Source organism: Pezoporus flaviventris, unplaced genomic scaffold (assembly GCF_033815535.1).
Source record: "Pezoporus flaviventris isolate CSIRO_AGI_PZ_B2104156 unplaced genomic scaffold, CSIRO_AGI_Pfla_v1 ptg000002l, whole genome shotgun sequence".
Classification (NCBI taxonomy): domain Eukaryota; kingdom Metazoa; phylum Chordata; class Aves; order Psittaciformes; family Psittacidae; genus Pezoporus; species Pezoporus flaviventris.
The window spans coordinates 43,568,281-43,588,654 of record NW_026892550.1 but is presented as its reverse complement, the minus strand read 5'-3'; the positions used below and the strand labels follow the sequence as shown (position 1 = coordinate 43,588,654).

Sequence of the window (20,374 nt, the reverse complement as noted above, 5' to 3'; positions counted from 1 at the left end):
ACAAACCTCTTGTAAGCATAGCCTGGGAGACCACAAGGCTCTTCAATCAGGTTGAGCCACACCACCTTGAGTTGACCAGATAACTGAGGATCTGCCCATTCCTTTTTCCACTTCTGTAATTCCTATTTTAGTCCCTCTCACATACAGTACAGAGTCAACTGAAAGCAAGCAAAATGAAAGAGATAATTGCAGCAAGAACAAAAAAATATGGGGGAAATGTTAATTTTTAGACTGCCTCTGCTCCACATTAAGAAAATAAGTAATATTTCAAGGCTATTACCTAACACAGGAAAAACTTTTATTCCCCTTGTGAGAGGGGATGGAAAAAAGCATGGGAATAGCAGATTCAGCATAGAGATACGGCATATACTGTAAGAAAAAAAAAAAAAGAAAAAAAAAGAGGAAACAGTTCATCATTCAAGATTATTTATCTTCTAAAAGGAGTTATCCTCTAGGCAAAGTGTTACACAAGACTTAACCTTGCTCATTTCTGTAACTTTTCAGTTCTCTTTTCTTTGCACTTAAAACATCTGCCTTTTCAATTAAATTCCTTCTGCTGGACCTCTTAATTATTCCTGTTTCATTACAAAAATCTCCCAAAATTGAAATCCCAAAAATAATAAAAGCAAGAAATCAGACACTAAGTTTAACCATGAAAAGTAAAACCTCTGTAAGGCCAACTTTATTGTGAGTATTTGGATATTCAGAGCAATGGACACATTCATTTATGAAAAGCACAGGGACAACAACAAACTTCCTTTCACGTAGATATCTACTGATCAGTCCGCAACCTGTACTTCCATTTGGGTGACAAATTCTAACACAAACAAGACAATTTAAAGTCAAGGCTAAACCGTCTTTGAAAGAAAGTTATTTCTGACACCCGAAGAGGCTTCTTACCCGCAGTGGCCATAGCACAAGTTCCCTGCCATAAAGCCCAGAACCAAAAAGTCTGCTGTAAAATATGCAGACATGTGGGAGTGCTCCGATTTGTCCAGTGACAGACTCTTAAAACTCCCTTAAGTTATAAATTAAAAAAATATACATGCATGCATATATATGTACTCATATGCATATTTTCACACGTTTTTCTTTATGCTCTTCTGACAGTCTCTTCTTACCAAATGGCAAGAAATTCCAAGGGAAAGGGAATTTTTTCTTTTTTTCATGTTGTGTTTAAGGGGAAAATAGTTTGGTTTTTTTTTTCATATTATTCAGGAGCTGATACAAAGTCAGCTGACATACACGGAAGTATGGGACGATATACCATTTCAGAGAAAGCTAAATAGTTTCTTGCCCATTAAGTAACTTTTTACTGTCATCCATGAAACAACATGCTGTACTCAAGCATGAAATATGATTTGTTGCAGAAAAAATCAGGGCTTCATTTCCCTCAGAAACTGAATGGATGGACTACTTGGTTACGCTAGTGGCACAAGCATTTACATAGATCAGACTGACAATGAAAAGGGTGTTTTGGTTGTTTTAACACAGAAATGAAGGGATAAAAAAAAAACAAGTCCAAATAAGTAAAGCTGCTCATGCATAAGAAGCATTAGTATTTCAAATACATTATTAGCATACTACTCAACCACAGGAAGGAAAAGGAACAGGAATCTAGCTCAAGGTGCTTTACTGTAGTAACAATATGGACCGATACCATATGTAATTTATATAAAAGAGCATCCACAGGTGTTATACATCAATGCTGAAATGCATTACCCTTTGTTCACCTAACAAGCACACCCTACAGACAGAAGCATTTCACTCAGGAGCGAAGTTTATGAATTGCCTAAGCTTGGTCAGGTACGTTTCAAAGGCAAAACATGCACATGCAACAAAACTATTCTCACAAAACAGTACAGTGTAACAGAGTCTTTGGAATTTCTGAGGGTAGGGACATTGAAAATGGATACATTTATTACCTTGACTTTTCTAGCTTGGAATTATCACCTTGTACACACTAAAACCCCCGCTTTGTACCAATTCAGTTCTACTTCAAGCCACTTGCAATTAAGAAATGTTGCCAGTGAGTAAAATACTTTCACAAGTTCTCCAGCTTATTAGCGCTTCTTAAAAACATATATTCAATATGGTGAAACTGTTGCTCCAAGGGCAACAAGTACAGGAATATTTAGGAAAAACACATGGAAAACTAAAGAGGGAAGAAATTGAATTTTGCAGTACAGTGTCCTAGGCTCAGCAGGAATGATTGCTACTGCTGAACCCAGGACATACAGCCTTTGAAGTAGTTTCAAAATCTAATAGTTCAGAAGTAAAAACACTGCCACTGTTAGCGGTTTAGCAGTAGTTTAAGGGAGTAATCATGTAGTTAACTAAAAGACCAATTTTTTGTCAACTGAAATTATTTGCCATGGCAAACAACAGCAGTTGATTTTGGAACATACGTGACATGCGTGACTATCTTGTTAAGTATGTTCGATACCAGCTGCAATTACATCGCACCAAAGAGCTAAATGATATCTGATACCTGAAGTGTGTACTAGTTGAAAGGTATTCATTGCTTCTTCACATTGTACTGCAAAATCTACTTCAGTGCCTACGACAGATACACTAAAGACTGAAGAGGACCATGGCTACATCTACATTAAATGATACTGCATCAGTGTTTTCAGTGAGAGCTTTGAAGGAATAGAGGCATTTATTGTGTAAGTACAGTACATTTAGAGCTATGTGCTAAAGTTATTCTCAAGTACTACACAAAGAATGCTAAGTAATACTATTTTTAACTGGATTCAGATTAGTAGTACTGCAGAAAAGTGTTTTAGCTACATGTGTAAACTGACAAAACACATAAGGGCAAACTGTTAAGTCCTGTGACCATTTATAGTGCACTTCTTGACAGAAGCCCAGTATAACCAATGCAGAGGATGCAGAAGCTATGAATTGCCAGCTCTCATAACGGAAGTATTTTTACTCCCAAGGATCATAGCACACATTTTAAAGATGTTTTGCTTCGTTTAATGTACAATTAAGGAGGGGAAGAAATGAGTTCAAACAAGGAGAAGGTTGGTAATCTTTAAGTCATGTCAGTGTTTGAACAGCCCAGCCATACACTTTCCAGAAAAAAAATTGGTATTGACATACTATCAATCCAATAACCTAGAAGCAAACTGTAGCTCACACTGTAAAGCCCATCAAGTTTAGGTATAAACATTAAATGCTAAAAAATTCAATGCCTTGTTAAATGAAAAGTAGAATTAATAAAATACAATAAAATAAAATCTAAGAGTTGCATATTGAAGACTTTTTGTCAGAACTATTTTACATGAAAAATACTTTTTTAATTCTTGTGATGTTTAATAAAGTGCTAAGACTAGGTAACAAATGTATCAATTCTCTCATCTGTAGGTATCTAAAATTAGGTTTGGTAGTTCAGGATTTTTTTGTTAATATATGGATCCTATATGCAACTTACACATGTTGGGAAGGAACCCAATATGGTAACATTATGAGTTACGTGCAGGCTTTGAGTGTTGCAAGGCATGAGACTAAAGGCGGAGCTATAATCTGATGAGCAGCCATCATACTGAGAACTATTAGCTTTAGAAGACAAGAAATAGATTAATGATAGTTAAAGCTGTTAAAGCATACATTTACAATGTTCCTAAATTTCCTCTTCAGTCCTAATGCTACAAGAAAAATAAAAGCTTATTAAACCTAAAACCACTGAGTCATCGATTTGACTGCTTGGGCAAGACAGGACAACTGAGATAGACTGTGATTTCTTTGGGACAAAGTCTTCAGAGACCTGATGTAGAAATTAATTTTTTTACATATTTGAGATAAGTTAGTGTGTGACCACACTTCTCACTACATAAAATACACACATAAAACACCAGCACATAGTAAAGTTGCAACAGTATAATGTCTTAAAACAGCCACAGAAAGACTTGTGAAATATATCTGCTAAATTATCTTCTACCAGGATAAAGGAACCAAAACTATCCAAACATATTCCAAACACTTATATTCAAGCAAACAGTTCTCAAATCATAAAAATTTGAAAGCGTGTCTAGTACAATAAAAAGGGTTACTTTAACACTTTCAACCTTACGAAATGTTCCTATTTAGTGTTCAAAACATGTGTAGTACTGAAAAAATACTGTTCTGAAATGCATATGATCCAATACTAGTCATGTGTGTATATACATATGTTCTAATTTTTGCATTGCTGCAGGTTGATACTAAGTTGCTAGCTTCCAACACACGCCATCCACCTTTTACATATAAGAAACATTCTCAGACATTCAAAGCAACATAGTAAAAAGAAACCAAGCTTGCAAAGGGTGGTGATTTAAATTTCATCTGTGATTTAAGTAAGTTTACTGAAAAGAAGCATGCTGACATTCAAGGAAAGCCAGCACATTTACAAAAACTGAGCTAGATTTTAGTATATGCATCAATAAATGGAAACAGTATTTCTTCAGTAGCAACAGAAAACCCAAAGTAATGTTGGGAAAATTCATTATGAAGAACAAACTTATTTATCATTTTACTGAAAGAGTAACAAAGGAGAAAAATTAATTTTAAAGAATACAAGTTCAGCTGTATGCACCTGAGCAACAAAATAGTGATGTAAGTTGCTTTGAAAGTACTCACTTTTTATTGAAAATGGTGTATTACAAAGACAACAAAATTAAAAAAAATTACTTTTTTAAAAAACTTATATAATGTGCTTTAAGGGCCACTTTATCCATATAGATCCTGAAGCTGTAGCATAAGACCCATGATAGTTTGTCAGGCTAGGATTGTCTATATATAAACTATATCGCAACCACCACATAGTAACATGCTATTTTTATTTTCTGTAACAGCAAAAATGTTATCTCTATTACTGAGTTACAAAAGCATTAAAATTGTATCTTAAGAATTCCTACTAAAAATGTTTAAATATTAAATAGTTTAACATCTTTAAATTCTCTACTTTTTTATCCAGCAAGTCACATGTATCAATATAATTCAGAACTGCATTCAACAGATTTACTCCGAACTATCTACATCACCTAAAAGAGTGAATAAAAGTAAAATACATATTTCTGAATGCATTTATTTGTACAGCATTTGTGTTCATCTAACTGGCTTGCAACTGTAAGAGAATCTCTGGCATGTCCCTTTAAATCAGTAATAGCTAAGACAACATGTACAAATTTTAATTAAAGCACAAGAATTATTGCAATAAATGACCCAAGGGCTCCTCTACAGCCCCCTGAGTGAAGAGATAATACAGATACAAGTATTTCTTAACGGAATGAATGCACCATGACAAAGCACTGAGCTACAAGCCAAGCGATCAAAATCCAGGTTTTAAAGACTTTTACACTTACCCGCCTACGGCAGAAGGGCAGCCCCTGTGCAATGATGCTGATGCTAAATATCTTCATCACGGTTTGGTGTGGTAGAGGGTCTTTGGCACTTTTAAGATCAACAGGAACCAAGCCATGGTTGATGGCGGTTTTCCCAGGTTTGGACATTTTATCACTCTCACTTTGTCAAGCCTACTAATAATTCAAGAACATTGCTAAAAACTTTGCTTCTAAAGTTGCATGATTTCTTTTTTCCTTCTCTTAAAGTTTCAGACTGGTGATTCAGCTCGCCACAGCCTGCTGCCTTTGTCTCTCAACCTTCTCCTGCCAAGTGTCCTGACCTGTCTGCTGCTCAGTGAAGTGCAAGCTATCCTAGTATAGACAGGAATTAAACTACCAAGGGGCAGGCAGACTGCTCCTGCCAGTCAAACAGCTGGTAGACCTCCCCTGCAATGTCAGAAGAGCCCTTCTCCAAAAAGGGATACTCTGATTAAAAAAAGAATAAAATCAAGACTGCCCGGAGTTTTAATAACCACAACCACTTACACCTGGTCTTTAAAGGAAAATAATAATAATAATTTAAAAAAATCTATGACTTGGAGTTGTGCTTTCAGAAGGAGAATCCAAGGAGACTGCAACCTTCAAGCAGTAGCAGTGTTACTGCAGAAACAACTCTACAGCTCTGTGGGCACACTTCTGAACTTTCAATAGAATTGGACAGCTAAGGACTCAAAACCTGACCTGGACCTTGTTGTTTCTTAACCACTGTCTTCACAAACAGAATATACTGTTAAGTCCAAAAGTTACAAAGGAAAAAAAAGTTAAAATAAGAATAAAAAGCTAAAAAAAAAAAAAAAAATAGGAGTCCCCCAAAATGAAGATACTGGCTTGAAATTTGTTCATTTAATATAAGTAGAGACTACCATTTTATTTTCACCTACACTGTGATTTTTACCCCCTTCTTCCCAGTCCTCCTTACTTATGAACTGGTACCACAGCCTGCATCTCCTCCCCTTTCCCTGCTGCTGTGGGGGAACAGCATCCAGGGAGCTCTGGCTCCAGGGATACAGTGGTACTGAAACAGTCTTCCCTCTTCCAGCCATCAGGAGTTTGGGTACCAGCTTGCTCAGGCCCATCCATCACACTGATGAAAAGGAGAAGGGCTTTTCCTCCAAGAACAGTGTTTCTTGTGGATGTGGAGAGAGGCCTCCCTGCCCTTAGCAACAAATCTGAAAGAGGGCCGTTTTTCAGGAAAAAAGTTCTTACTCCACTGAGCAAAGCTAGAACAGCCGTGTCTATTACTCAGATTATCTGCAATTAGTTTATTTCCATTTTAAATAATTTCTCGATGAAATAAGTTTACCATTGCTTACAATGCCTCTAGGTTCCCACAATCCCTTTCCGATCCCTATATGTGGACATGTTTCTTCAAAATATATTCAAATTTTGAAAACCTTTTACAGCAAAACTAAGTAGAAAGAGACAAAAGACAGTAAAAATGTCTCATGAAATTGCTGATAAGACACAGAAAGCCATCAAAGCCCTCGTATGAACAAAGTCAGTACAGTCTGTAGCACAGTGAATAAATGACCACTAAGAAATATTCCAAGTCCCTTTATGCACAACTCAGCAAAGATAATTAACTGTATAATTATGTAAGGGCAAAAGAGGGAGTGTAGTAATGCTTTAATGCTTGAAGCACAACACTGCAACTTAACAAAAGACAGCATTAAAATATGGCTGTATTAGCATCTCCATTTAGCCCTTTGTTTCCCCTTCAAAAAGCCAAGCTGTAAGTATGTCTCAGTCATGGGTAGAGCCGCTTCTGACCAAACATTTGCTTCTTGAATGCTTTATACAAAAAAAATCTGTAAAAATCCTTAATTTTTCTTTGAGTATGCATACACTAGAGTAAGCATTCATTTATAACAAATTCTCTCTCAGACAAACAAAAAAATTCTTATTTCTCTACAGATGTTGCATACAGAAATTCTGTGCTAGAATGCTGGGTAGCACAGTATCTTCATGCACTAGTTATTTTATTTTTTTCTTTTCTAGCATTTCATTCAAATGCCATTCTAAAGCACATTTAAACAGATATTTTCTTCTAAAAGACTCTTTACATTTCCTTCTTGATATTTCATCCTATAAATGCCAAAAAAATAGTTTACTATTAGCCTGTACTCAACAGCGATATCACTAGACCACAGTTTATGGTTTCATTCTGAATTACTTCATAGTTTCTATCACGAAAATAGGCCTTTCACTTAGCTGGAAGCCTTTAGAAGGTGCCTTGAGACCTCAGTTTCACTCAAATTAGAAAAGTTTACTGAAATACTCCAAAGAGGGAGAAAGAGTAGCCTTTTATTTCTACTTTGAATAAAGTGAAGAGCAGAGCCAAAAGACCAGGAGGTCAACTCACACACCTCTATGATGCATCATTAAAAAGAAGCAAAAGGCCAAAGCTTTCCATGTCTGGTGTACCAGTCACTGTCTAAATCAGCCCAACAAAGTGGGAAGTTTACCAAAATGTATTTGTACTAATAGAATTTGAGATCTGAATAGTAGGTATGTAACATAACAATATCAGATACAGTATTTCATACAAAGCAAACCTCAGATTCTAGTTTAATAAATACTCAATGTTTCATTTCATTGCATGCAGAAACGTCTACACGTGCTAAGAGGAACTACTGAAATAAACTCAGTTTTAAAAGATTATTTCACTGCGTAATTGCTGAAGAGAATTTGACTGTGTGCTGTGTGCCAGATTTTGGCAAGGTGGAGTGGTAGTATTTTAGTACTAGACCTTACTAGTTGATATCAGAGCCTAGTATCTTAGTAATTTACAGGCTTACTTCCCTGATCCCCCCCCCCCCCCGGCCTTTTTTTTTTTTTTTTTTGCAATATTAACTCATAGCCCAAGTGCAAAACAGAACACAACTTGTCCCATTTACAGATTTACACGACTGGGGAGTAAACAAGTCTGACGTATGGCATTTTCCAAGTACCACTCATAGTGTAAGCCTCCAGTCACAGGTTATTCTCACAACCTTCAAAAAAGACAAAACTCTGATTTCCAGCCTTTCTTCTTCTGTGGTTTGAGTTAGAAGTCCCAACACTACATTAGTTTTACCTCACGAACTTCCAAACTATTCTAAAGTAATTCCATAGGAACAGTCTTCTAGATGCAAATAAAGTTCAGATTCAGCATAGTCCCCCCTTTCTAAGCAGATAAGTACAAATCAAAATAAAGCACTTGTTTCCCTCCATGTGAAATTACAGTACTAGATTTCAGACTTTACCATAGCAACAAGAGCTTCAGTTTTTACCTCTTCCTGGTTCTTCCCCGTTTTTTTATCATCTCACAGAAAAAACACTTGCACTACGAGATGAAAATTTGTTGGCCAAAGTTTATTTCCATGTATCATCACTTCATTTTAGAGTTGCCACGCATTACTGACCGTAGGTATTATTGTCTTACACCAAGTTTAAAGGCCCCAAGCTATGCTGGACAGCTATGTATGTTTAATAAATGGAAGTCCTTAGTCTGAAAATACAACAGGCTAATTTAAGCAGTAAGAGGGTGTAACAGAAAGACAAAAACAGACGGTTGGCTATCTTAGAAGTGTCAGGAATATATTGCATATAGCAGGTATCACTTATTTTTGTATTTATTACACATATAATCCTAATTTAAGCTCTAAATGTAAGCTTTAAAGAGCCACTCTTGCTTTTATCTTGAAAAGTGTGTAATTTTTATATTATACACTGTGAGAACATGTATAACCTTGACAAATGTGAAAATGAAAATCTGAGCTTTAATCTTTGTCATATTTTCTCCAACATCCTGTTTCTAGATGAAGTGGGGCTGATTTCCAATTATGTTCTTTTAAGTGCCTGCCTATCAATTTAATCAGAAGATCACATCTGTAATCACTTTGTTTAGATACATAAAAATGCCTGAAAACTGGAGTCTGAAAATACTAGTTTGAGATACTTATGAGCTATTAACTGTAAACTTAAGAATCCAGAAGACTTCTCTTTGTTTTTTAGCTGATCCAGTTAAGAGACATCTTTGTAAAACTAAAACACATAGGAAGCAGCAATAATTTTTCTACCTTCCAGTCACAGTAATTCAAAGTGATCCTGTAGCAGAGCTTTTTAGGAACTGTTTACCAGTAAGCAAACGTTAAAAGAATTAACTAGCTCATTCAGTATACTTAACTCAGGAAGGTCATGGTTTTAAAATATGGATCTAGAAATGTATCACAAACACGAAAACCAGCTTACTCAAACCTTCACAGAGTCTTCTCCTAGAGCTGACAATTGGTTTGAATATTAACTTTATTGGGAAAGAAAATAAACTCACAACTTTTATTTAGCTTGGAGAAGAGAAGGCTTTGGGGAGACCTTAGAGCAGTCTTCCAGTACATAAGGGGGGCCTAAAAGAAATCTGGAGAGGGACTTTTTACAAAGGCATGTAGTGACAGGACAAGGTGAATGGCATTAAACTGAAAGACGGGAGATTTAGATCAGATATTAGAAAGAAGTTCTTCCCCGTGAGGTTGATGAGGCACTGGCACAGGTTGCCCAGAGAAGCTGTGGCTGCCCCATCCCCATAAGTGTTCAAAGCCAGGTTGGATGAGTCTTTGAACAACCTGGTCTAATGGAAGGTGTCCCTGCTCATTGCAGAGGGGGTTGGAACTGGATGATCTTTAAGACCCCTTCCAACCCAAACCATTCTATGATTCTATGATTTTAATACGGTGATGGAACAGTACAAGACCTCGGGAGACCTAAATGAAGTATTTGCAAATACAGAAATATTATAATAAGGCAGAAAGCAGAACCCTAGGCAGCTTTTCCAGAGTTCTTAAAATCGGTGAACAGCTGCCCTCAAATGGATAAAGCAGAGCACTGCAACATTTTAAAATTCACTTTCTCAAAATACCAGTATCACAATAATCCTTTGAAAATATTTGATAAAATACTTCCTAAAAGATATTTTTAGTAAGTTCTGCACAGCTGTAGCATACAGGATGCACTATAATTTACATTATACACAATCCTTATTGCTCCCTTGATATTCATGCTGGTCCCTTCCCAGCATGATACAAAGAGCAAGAACCATTTTGTTAGCAAAGAAAGTCTATATTACACTAGTAACTACTCATATGGAGCAACTATGGTCCCAAGTTCATTTATGTGAGGGGTTTCTGATACCAGTATATAAATAGTTCCTAAATGATACAATGCACATTAGTCTGCTTTGTACACGCAAACAAATCAGCTGTATAGAAAAAAGGCACTGCTGTACAAAACTAGCTACAACTGTATTAATGGTGCTGCACAGAAAATACTATTGCTCTGAAGAGTCTATCATACTCAAGTTTACCCAAAACAAAGATCTTCATGCATAAGAAAACATGACCTAGACCCCTGAAAAAGGTATGGAGGGAATTAAAAGAGGATCATTCTGACCTCACAACATCAGAATTTCCTAAGAAATGTACGCTTGAATAGTACCCACAAAGAGGCAAAACTGCTAGTTACACATGTGAACTGATGGCTTTCTCTGTCCTTCACCTCCAAAACCACAAATGTAAACCAGGTGAGATTGTCATGAATTGGGCTTGAATTACAGCATGGCCTCTCCAAGACCTTATGATCCCAAAACATCAGGGGACCTACAAGGAGTCATTCTGACCAGTCCAGCCATAGCAAAGCTTTCATTTCAGGCTTATGCCTTACTGAGAGTTTTGATGAATAAATGGCTTCTATAGTGTAAACTAAGGAACAAATGACAATTGAATCCATTTACATGGTCAGAACAAACCCCAATTCCACATGGTTTCAAATGGTGTCTAACCAGGTAATGGTCATCTTGTAGACTTCTCCCTCAGCAGATGCACCAACAAATCTCTCCATTTCCTACCTATCCTCTAGTCATCTTGAAATTTGTATAATCTTAATCTCTCTCTTTGTAAAATTGGGTGAAAATGTGCCAAGAGATTATAAGCTCTAGAAAGGAAGAAACACAATGACAGGCATATTTCTCAACTGCACAAGCTTTGTTTTCTTTGGCAACAAAGCTTAACAACATAGTGAAGAAGAATCCAGATTTTCTTAACTTGGATTCACATAGATGATATTTCCTGATCATAATTCTGGCTCTGGAATCACACTGAGGCATGGCTACTAATAACTACCGTGGTGAAAGAAGTTTGTATCTGATACAAAACAGACTCTTCAAACTTTTTGCCATGAAAAGGCAAGGAGGAACATGCCTTTTGCAGCGCTGCTGGAAGATGGTACAACTTGTATGACACTCCTATATTGAAAAAAATTATAAAAGTTCAAACAAATAAACAAGGATGATGGTAAAGCTGCTGTCTAGCAAAATACTTCACATTCCACAAGACAGCTTTTTCCACAGAAATCTACGAGCCAAAGAAGATACGAAATATCATGTATATCACCAAAGGGGAAATCATTAGATTAACATACATACCAGACATTTTTCATGACTATGTACATGCTCATATTTCTTTAAGCATCCTGGTGTCTAGGTGTGGGTGAATGGAGAAATTAAATCATACCCAAATTTGACCATTTAACAAATTTGATTTGCTCAAATACTTGTGTACAGCATTTAACTACACTACCCTTGCCTGTTGGGAAACCCAAGCAGTAGGTCACACTTATTAACAGCAAGGGTTCATTAGTTCCAGCTTCTAACTGTAACCTCCAATACAAGTGAGTTTGAATGACCCTCAATAAAAACGTAAGTCTCCACCAGATGTGTTTGATCCCAGGGCTGATCTTCTTTGGAGCTGAAATGGGCAAAACAGGCCTGGAGATTCTAGTACCAAAAAGAAGAGCAGCACCTCCCCTCCTTACTCTAGCCATGTTATTTCAAACTCTTGCTTAAACTAGCTGTGGAATGTGTCATGCTTGTGAGCTCTGAAATTACTCCAGTATGTAGGATACCTGAAAATCCTCCATTTTTGTGGTTGCTCAGTTATTTTTTCACTAGATTAGCAAATGTAAACAGCTCACAAAGTGGACAGATACATGATGAGACAAACTCAAGACAATCAGCAAAGTATTTGGAAGTGGAAAGTAGTCAAGACCTCCATCTTTGGGCAAAAAATGAGCTATGAGATCAACTCTCTTTGTCCATGGATCCCTTTGCATGTGACACTGGTCCCAGAGAGACGCCAATGATAAATAGTTCCTAGGCATTTCAATGAATAGAGAGTTTCATTTTAAAAGAATGGAAAGGGAACATGCAAGTACACACAGCTATAGGCATGAGATCTGCCCTACGTCATGACAAACTACAGGGGATCATTTCCACAAACTAACTTTTTCTAAAGTCACATTAAATGCTCATGCAAGAAACATAGAGACTATCTAGTGAACTAAATACTGTCAAGACTTTATAATATCAATACTAATGACACTATCATATCATTAAAACATATACTTAACCATGTGTTAATTCCCACCATATTTAGACATCCCTATAAGTGCACGTTATCATTTGTAACTAGAGGCCTATATTACTTGGGTTTATTCCACAAGCCTCATAACTTTATTTACTGCACTATGAGCTCTTGTTGTCATTGTCACTTCTGTTTGTTTGTTTTTTTTTTAATTATTCTCTTTAAAGCATGTGTTTTCATTTCTTCATTAAACATTTCAGAAAATATCCCAGGTATGTAGCAAGAAATCCAGCTGCATCATTTTGTGTTTTACAAATATTCCAGAAATGCCTGCTCAGCTCTCACTGACTATAATATAACTTGTTGGATAAGCAAGTTTAACTCTTTGGTCTAGGCAGAATTGCACCAGCTGTTAAAAAGAATTGCTACAGCTGTTCTACAGGAATTTATTTGCTGACCACTTATTCATGCTGTTGTTGCACCTTTAAATAAAGCTGAGACAAGAATTAAGGACTACGACAACAGGTAGGGAAGTAATGCAATATTTAACACTGGATTAAAATGCAAGTCAAATTCCCAACTGAGGATAAGCTGGGGGAAGGGAAAGCAGGTGTTTTACTAGTGAAGCTGCTTTTATGAAAAAGGAATATAGGAAACCAAAAAATTAGTTTTCCATACGGTAAATCAGATTGTCTTATCACTGTATCACGCTTTCATGTAAAATGCAAGACTTTCAATGAGAAATTCTCTACTTATGTACATACATACACAAAATATACACAAGGCTGTACCAAAATATTTAAATTATTACCAGTTCCTGAATAGTGTCCAAAAAGTACTGCCAAAAATTTATTTTAGACTTTGAATTTTCTTCCTTTCTACATATTAAATAGGAAAACTAACAATCCCCAAACTTCAGAAAGGTGTTGTCACCTATTTTATCGCCAATACACCTTAAAAAAAAATACTTTTTTCTTCCATAGCAAAAAAAAATCTGTCCAGATACCATTTATTCAGCATTTTAGAAAATTCCTCTTGTATAAAGCCTTACAATGCAGTAATGCTGTTCGTATTAGCAATATTATCCACTGCCAAAAGAAAAGGTTGAACAATGCCAAGTATTAAATTTTGTATGTTTGAAGCAATCTAGATGAAGGTTTATTTTGATACAAGATGGTGTTTTTCTTACTAGAACTGTAAAATACACATATCCAACAAATGCAACAACTGACTGTTTCACTGGCATTCATTTGATAGCATCAAATTAAGCTATATAATCCTTTTCAGCTGGTTAATAGCATACTGTAAAGGGGTGCGAAGCTATTTATAAAGCTCAAGTTATGTGAAGTAAAGAATGCCCAGACTACAAAAAAAAAAAAAGCAGGTAGCCTATGGAAGGGCTGGCACTCTTGGTTGGTAGGGTTGCCACCTTGATCTTTTATGTGTCCATTCTTTCCCTTCCTCTCCCGCTTTTCTTTCCTTTGGAGAGGAAGGGGGAGCTTTGCCTGTATTTTTAGCAGACACTGGCTTTCTCTGATTTGTTCTAATATCACTTATTATTTAAAATGCTTACAAGTATTTCATAAAAATATACTTTTCATATACAGACAACCAACTTGAGCTTTGAGTTTACTGCTCGTCTGATACTCTGATTTCAAATCCTGCCAGCAGAGAAATGCAGTGAAGCAGTACCGAATTCTGACTGGCACAGTGTAGGAAGTTTCAAAAGTCTGCCCCCCAAAACAGATACAAGTATATATATGTAAGCACGCCATTTAACGTACTTGTTGTAGGTCATGTAATACCAGTAGTTTACACCAAAGCCAAAAATTGTGCTCATGGGTGAATGCCTCAGGGTACCAATTGAAAGTGTCCCTGCTTTGGATGAAGCCCAGCTTAAAGAAAAGGAACAATGTTATTATATTTGGCAAGAACTAGGGATCCATAACAAATGATTTTAAGTCTCATTTCTTCCATTTAGCTGTGTCACTGCCAGTTTCTTCATTTCATTTTACTTATTCATGTTAATTCAGTGAATTATTTTCAGTGTGTTTCAGAATATCTGACCAAGAGATTAGAACTGAAGGAATAATGACATTGGTAAAAAGAATGTTCATTATTTGTTATCTTTTATTTTTTTTTTAGTACTTAACATATTTGGGTCAATAATGATCATGGTAACTGCCATCCTTAAGGGACACTCCATAATTTTAGTGAATAGAACAAAGAGTCTCCTGCCCACTTCCAAACACAGATAACCAGTCGCTGGATGACATAAGAATAAGAATGTGATTTCCACTTACAGGAAACATTGCTCATACTTAATAATAGTAGTGACTTCTGATGATGAATAAGGTGGAATTTATCCCTGCTGGCAATCTGTGGTAGCAGTAGGTACATTTTCCACTTCAGCAAAGACACCGGGGATTGAACAAATGTATTAAAATTTTATAAGCATTAACAGAGCAGTATTTCATGACACAGCTGAAAAGCATAGCCACTCTTTCCCAAGACTGAATGACACTGAGTATTACTAAAACTTACAATTTTCTCCTTTCATATTTTGCAATATATGATCAGGTAGTAAAGTAGAGAACATCAGCTTCCAGTAAGAACAAACATAAAAAGAAGATTCTATACAGAAGTAGTTGGTTTAGACCACCTTGTCTTGGGATAGAAAACTCTGCACTTCCTTAGTGTGTCCTTCTCAGATCCTCTCCCTCTTCCCAATTCTTGTTGTTACAAACTAAAGAAACAAAATTTAAAATTAGCAAGAAGGGGAGAATAGAAAAATAAGAACAGAAGAGATGCCTGATAGCAATGTTTTCCAATTGTATTTCAGTGACTATTACAAATATTCAATCTACACACAAGAAGTCATGATCTTCACCTTTAAAAACTCAATACCAATTAACTATATGCAAAATTACATCGTAAGTTGTACTACACAGAGTCAACGCACACAAAGTTTTATAGAGAGTTTTGGGGGGTTTCTGGGTTGTTGGTTTGTCGGGGTGTTTTTTAACATAAAATTTACAGTAATTTGGTGAAGTCCTGAACTTTTCTGAACAGGAGAGAATGGGTGGAACTCTGGCAAAATTTGCATGAAGTTGAAGTTTACGCAGTGTTTTCATTAACCATGCTATGGACAAGAGGGGAGAAGATGCTTGCGATGAAGAGAACAGCTTATAGAAACACTGGTTCTAGGTTTTATAGGGATTTTTCCAAGAGAAGTTTCACCAATAAAGAAAAGTGTAAAACATTCACACATGACCTAAACAAAACAGCAGCAAAACATCTACACAAAATGCATGTAATATCATTATTACACAACCATAGCTTCATGCACAGATCCGATATCACATACTACTGAAGAAAATCAGTTCATGTGTCAAAAATCATTCTTTGGTAATAGATGTAAGATGTTGTCTGTTCAAACATTCTGCTAAGACATCTTGGAAATTTCTTTTTAAGCACTCTGCCTGTTCAGAAATTATTAAACTAGCAATGAAATCCTCATTCTCTAGTTTTCTTCTTGATAATCAAGAATTTGTAAAGATACGTAAATTATTTCACTGTACAGTTTGCTAAACAGCAACATGTTCTGCAGATAATAAAAAGTCTCCCATAGAAAGGCCATGCTGCTATTTTACAGATTATAGTAATGCATCAGGATGCAGTGAGAAATGCATCAGGAAAAAATGTTAGTCCCGCAGCAGCTGTTAAACACGATTCTGGTCCTCAGATCACCTTCTTTTCCTCTGACCCTCTAAGCTAATTTCAGGTCTCATAATTTTATAAGTATGAACCACCAGTAAATACAAGAAATGTACTGATAGTATCTTATATTTTTAAACATCAAATTCTTAGCCAAAAGAATATTTAACATCACCCATTTGGGAAGTTTGGGGAGGGAGGGTGGAAGGGTGGGGAGGGTGTCATCAAAACTGAAAACTAACTTACCAGCAGAAGTTTTATTTTCTTCACACAATCAAATTCACCATTTGCATAAAATTTTTCATAACCAGTAATATCAACTTCAGTTAAGCCCCAAAAGCAGCTTAAAATTGACACTTGGAGCAACAGCATCCACTGATAAAATGCTCAGTAAATACAGCTGTATCAGTACAGTCTGGAGACATTTGGCTAACAATCACATCAGGCAACAGCACCTGCCACATAGCTGAGAACAACATAAGGAACAAATGGAATATTTAAGTGGGGCAGAGATCCCAAACGTATTTGTTAGACAAGCCATATATCCCAACAGGGTAAGCATATTCAAAGTATTGCAAGCACATTTTCATTATTTTTACTTCATGTTTCCAAGGTTTTTTTGGTTTTGGTGTCTTTTTGGTTTTGGTGCGTTGTTTTTTTTTTCTAAAAAAAAAAAAGCTCATTTTCATTTTGAGAACAAACATGTAAAGTAAAAACCATGTACGTGCCTTACACTGATTTGAAATCCTGTGAAAAAGTGCGCAACTACAAGACACTGCTACAGGTAGTTATCCTGAAAGTATCAATTTAGCTTATTCGATACAAAGTGAACTGATACTGCAGTTTGAGTAACACAGGCAAGTTCCTTTCCAATGTTTACCTTTAAGGAGCTCTTCATAGGCCAAGGAACTAAAAGAAAATTCTATACAACCTTGTGGCAACATAACAATTCTGGGAAAGTCTAAACCAAGAAGCTATTTCCCTGATCCCACATATTACATGTGTTCAGGAAAAACTACTGGACATATCTGTAAGAACCACCAGGGAATAAGAAACGTATACACTCTGTGATGCATGCTTCACTGCAAAGAAGGTGGAATTGTTCATTAAGTCAGATAATGCACAGACAAATTTGGCACAACCAAAACCTCTGTAGGTTTATTTTCCAGTGTGGCTAGTTGAGATTAATTTCGTGACTGGAGTCGAGTAACTGACCTCAGTTATTGTCACATAAACAGAAAATTGCTTGTGTTTTATTCAGCTAGGTCTTCAGTCTAGTAAGCAATCTCTGTAATGGGAAAATAAAAGAATAGCTAAATCAGAACTACCAATTTCCAAATTAAAAAATGTTCATCCTTCTGTAATTAGGGTGGATATAAATGGAAATCTACTTATTAAATACAGTAACTTACTCAAAACTAAGACTGAAACCATCATCAATATTTTCTGTTGAACTACTCCTCTTCCTTCCCAGGCACTGAGATTCTTGACTTTCCTTTCTATACATGATTATTTGCTTCAAAAATTACACATTAGCACTGTCACTTATTTCTGTAGTAGTATGTGTAAAACTATACTGAAAAGAGGTAAGATATCCTTCACTAAGGGAAAGAAAAATGAGCATTTATTATGGAAGATTTCCTTTTCCTTTGACTGCAAGTAACATTTTAACATAACAGTTAAATTTAATTACTGGGTATTTCAAGAACTTTGTGAGAAAGCTGAACTAGATACCTAAGTTTTTAGATAAGCCCCTTACTACAAGCAGAACCCCCATATCAGTTAGCAAGCTTCATGTTCCACTTGCAGAGTAGGGAAAATTAGCAGAGCAGCAATTATTTAACACCAGTTTTACCTGCAAATGATGGTGCAGGAGCAATTCTGCTTAGAAAAGGCAGAAGTACCAGCTACACCTCTGCAAACCTCACACAGAAAATGAAGCCATTACTTAACGCAAGTAAAAGCGGAGCAAGTGAGAAGTACTTTTCAAAAGTTTTGATATTTGTAGTAAAGCAGCATGGTACAAGTTAGTACAGATGGGGAAGAATCTTGCAATCCAGAGAATTCGAGAATCTGTATTCCTTCCATGGATGCTTCAATATTTAACAAACTACTTCTTAATGACAGTTTCATAACCTTTCCAAATGATCCAGCATGCTTGGAATCATTAGCAACTAGGTTGTGTAACATATAAATGAGAAAAAAGTCAAAGGTTAAACATGTTGATATTAATCTAAGAGTATGAATATTTCTAATGTTATTGCAGTCCAATATAAAAATAAGATTCCGTACCTGAAGAATAAAAAAAACAAAAAAAAACACAAAAAACCCCACAGAACAAAAAACCTAACATAAAAATATTCTATAAAACTACAAAACTTGCTCCAAAATAACTGCTACATAATGAAGAAGTAATTCTGACTGGCAGCTGTAAAGACCATTTATTGTGTATACTAGAGTCATGTACTTATCCCAGGGAGAAGCAAGAGGGGAAAAAAAGATCCTGCTGAAGGTTTTTTGGTTTTGTTGTTTTGGCAGAGTGGGCGTTATTGAGGTTATTGGTTTTGTTTGGCATTGTACAGTTGGATTTTTTTTTTTTGGGGGGGGGGAGGTTGCTTGGTTCGTTGTTATTTTGTTGGTTTTTACAATCAGAGTGATTCTTAGCATGCATCCTTTTTGACATGGCTTTAGCCATACTATTACTTAATTTAAAAACTCCTTAAAGCAGTAACTGTTAGCAAACTCAGGAAATGAAAGGCATGAAGAATCTACACATCCTATGCATGATTCTGGCAGAAAATAAAGATGGGGAAAAAGAAAGAGAAAAAAAAAAAATCTTTCTGTAGGATAATGTTTTTCTCTTTCTCTTATGCATGCAGAGCACAGAACTATACACTGCATTCTTATCACACAAGCCATTTGAAAACGTTTAATATTTATTTTTAAAGGAAATAATCCTACATCATTTCATATACTGGAAACATATTTCTTCTCAAATATAAAATAATGAATCCTTCTGTTCCAGTTCTATTTATTTGCCAGACTTAAAAAAAAATATGCTTCAATTTTTTAGCTGCAAGAGCAGGAAAAACCTTTGCAAAGGAACCCTGCACAGGTCTCTATAGGGCTGCAGAAGAGCAATAGCAGCTCCCTCTGCTGCTCAGAAGAGAAAAATACTGACATGCATTGTTCCAAAACCACAGCCCCATCTACACAGAGAATTCTAACCTTCACTCAATTGCATGTACTGCCTGTACACAAAAGAAAGAACTACTTCCAAGGAGCAGCACTCCTCTAATCATCCTTTATTCCTCCTACCCCTTTATTAACACCCTGAGAGTAACAGCAGACTTTCATACAGGAGTCCCTTCTCACTTCCTTCTATGCACAAAGTGCCCAGTGCATTCTTAGTTTTCTTCAGCTTCAAAGAAAAAAAAGAAAAAAAAAAAGAAAAAAAAAAAATCAATGTTATCCTTCCATACAAAGGCAGAAATCACTGAAAAAAAGAATCCTTTAAATTCTATGTGCTAGCTTGGACCAGGCACCTCGCAGCAAGAAATTCTGTCCCAGTCTGGACTATTTGAGAGCTAAAAGCTATAGATGTCAGCATGGCTTTAGATTTGTTTCAGCACCTGAGAGATGGCTGTCTAAGCTCCAAGGGGCAGGTCTTCCTGTGGTACGTCATAGCTTCACCAAGTCAATCTAGCTTATCTGCTCTGTTTCTCCCACTTCGCTCTATAGGGTTCTCGAACAACCATGAGAAGACACCATTACTTACACGCATGTGCCAAATGACAGAGTCAAACAGACAGTATGGCACCACAGAGGATGCTTCAAAATACACTACTTTTACAAGAAAATTAAGCTGCTTCTCAGCCT

The 20,374-nt window shown here is 36.1% G+C and overlaps 1 protein-coding gene across 4 annotated transcripts in view; it reads right to left on the bottom strand.

Moving 5' to 3' along the window:
- Window positions 1–20,374, bottom strand: part of FBXW7 (F-box and WD repeat domain containing 7) — a 173,881-nt gene that overhangs the window by 75,167 nt on the left and 78,340 nt on the right. Inside the window, exon 1 of one of the 4 annotated variants that reach the window (XM_061476591.1) lies at window positions 5,349–5,731. The exons of the other annotated variants lie outside the window; for them this stretch is intronic. Within the exon in view, the coding sequence (XP_061332575.1) occupies window positions 5,349–5,495 (147 nt within the window). The 5' untranslated portion in view covers window positions 5,496–5,731. Of the gene's footprint in view, window positions 1–5,348; window positions 5,732–20,374 lie in introns of those variants that run through there. 4 annotated transcript variants of the gene reach the window in all.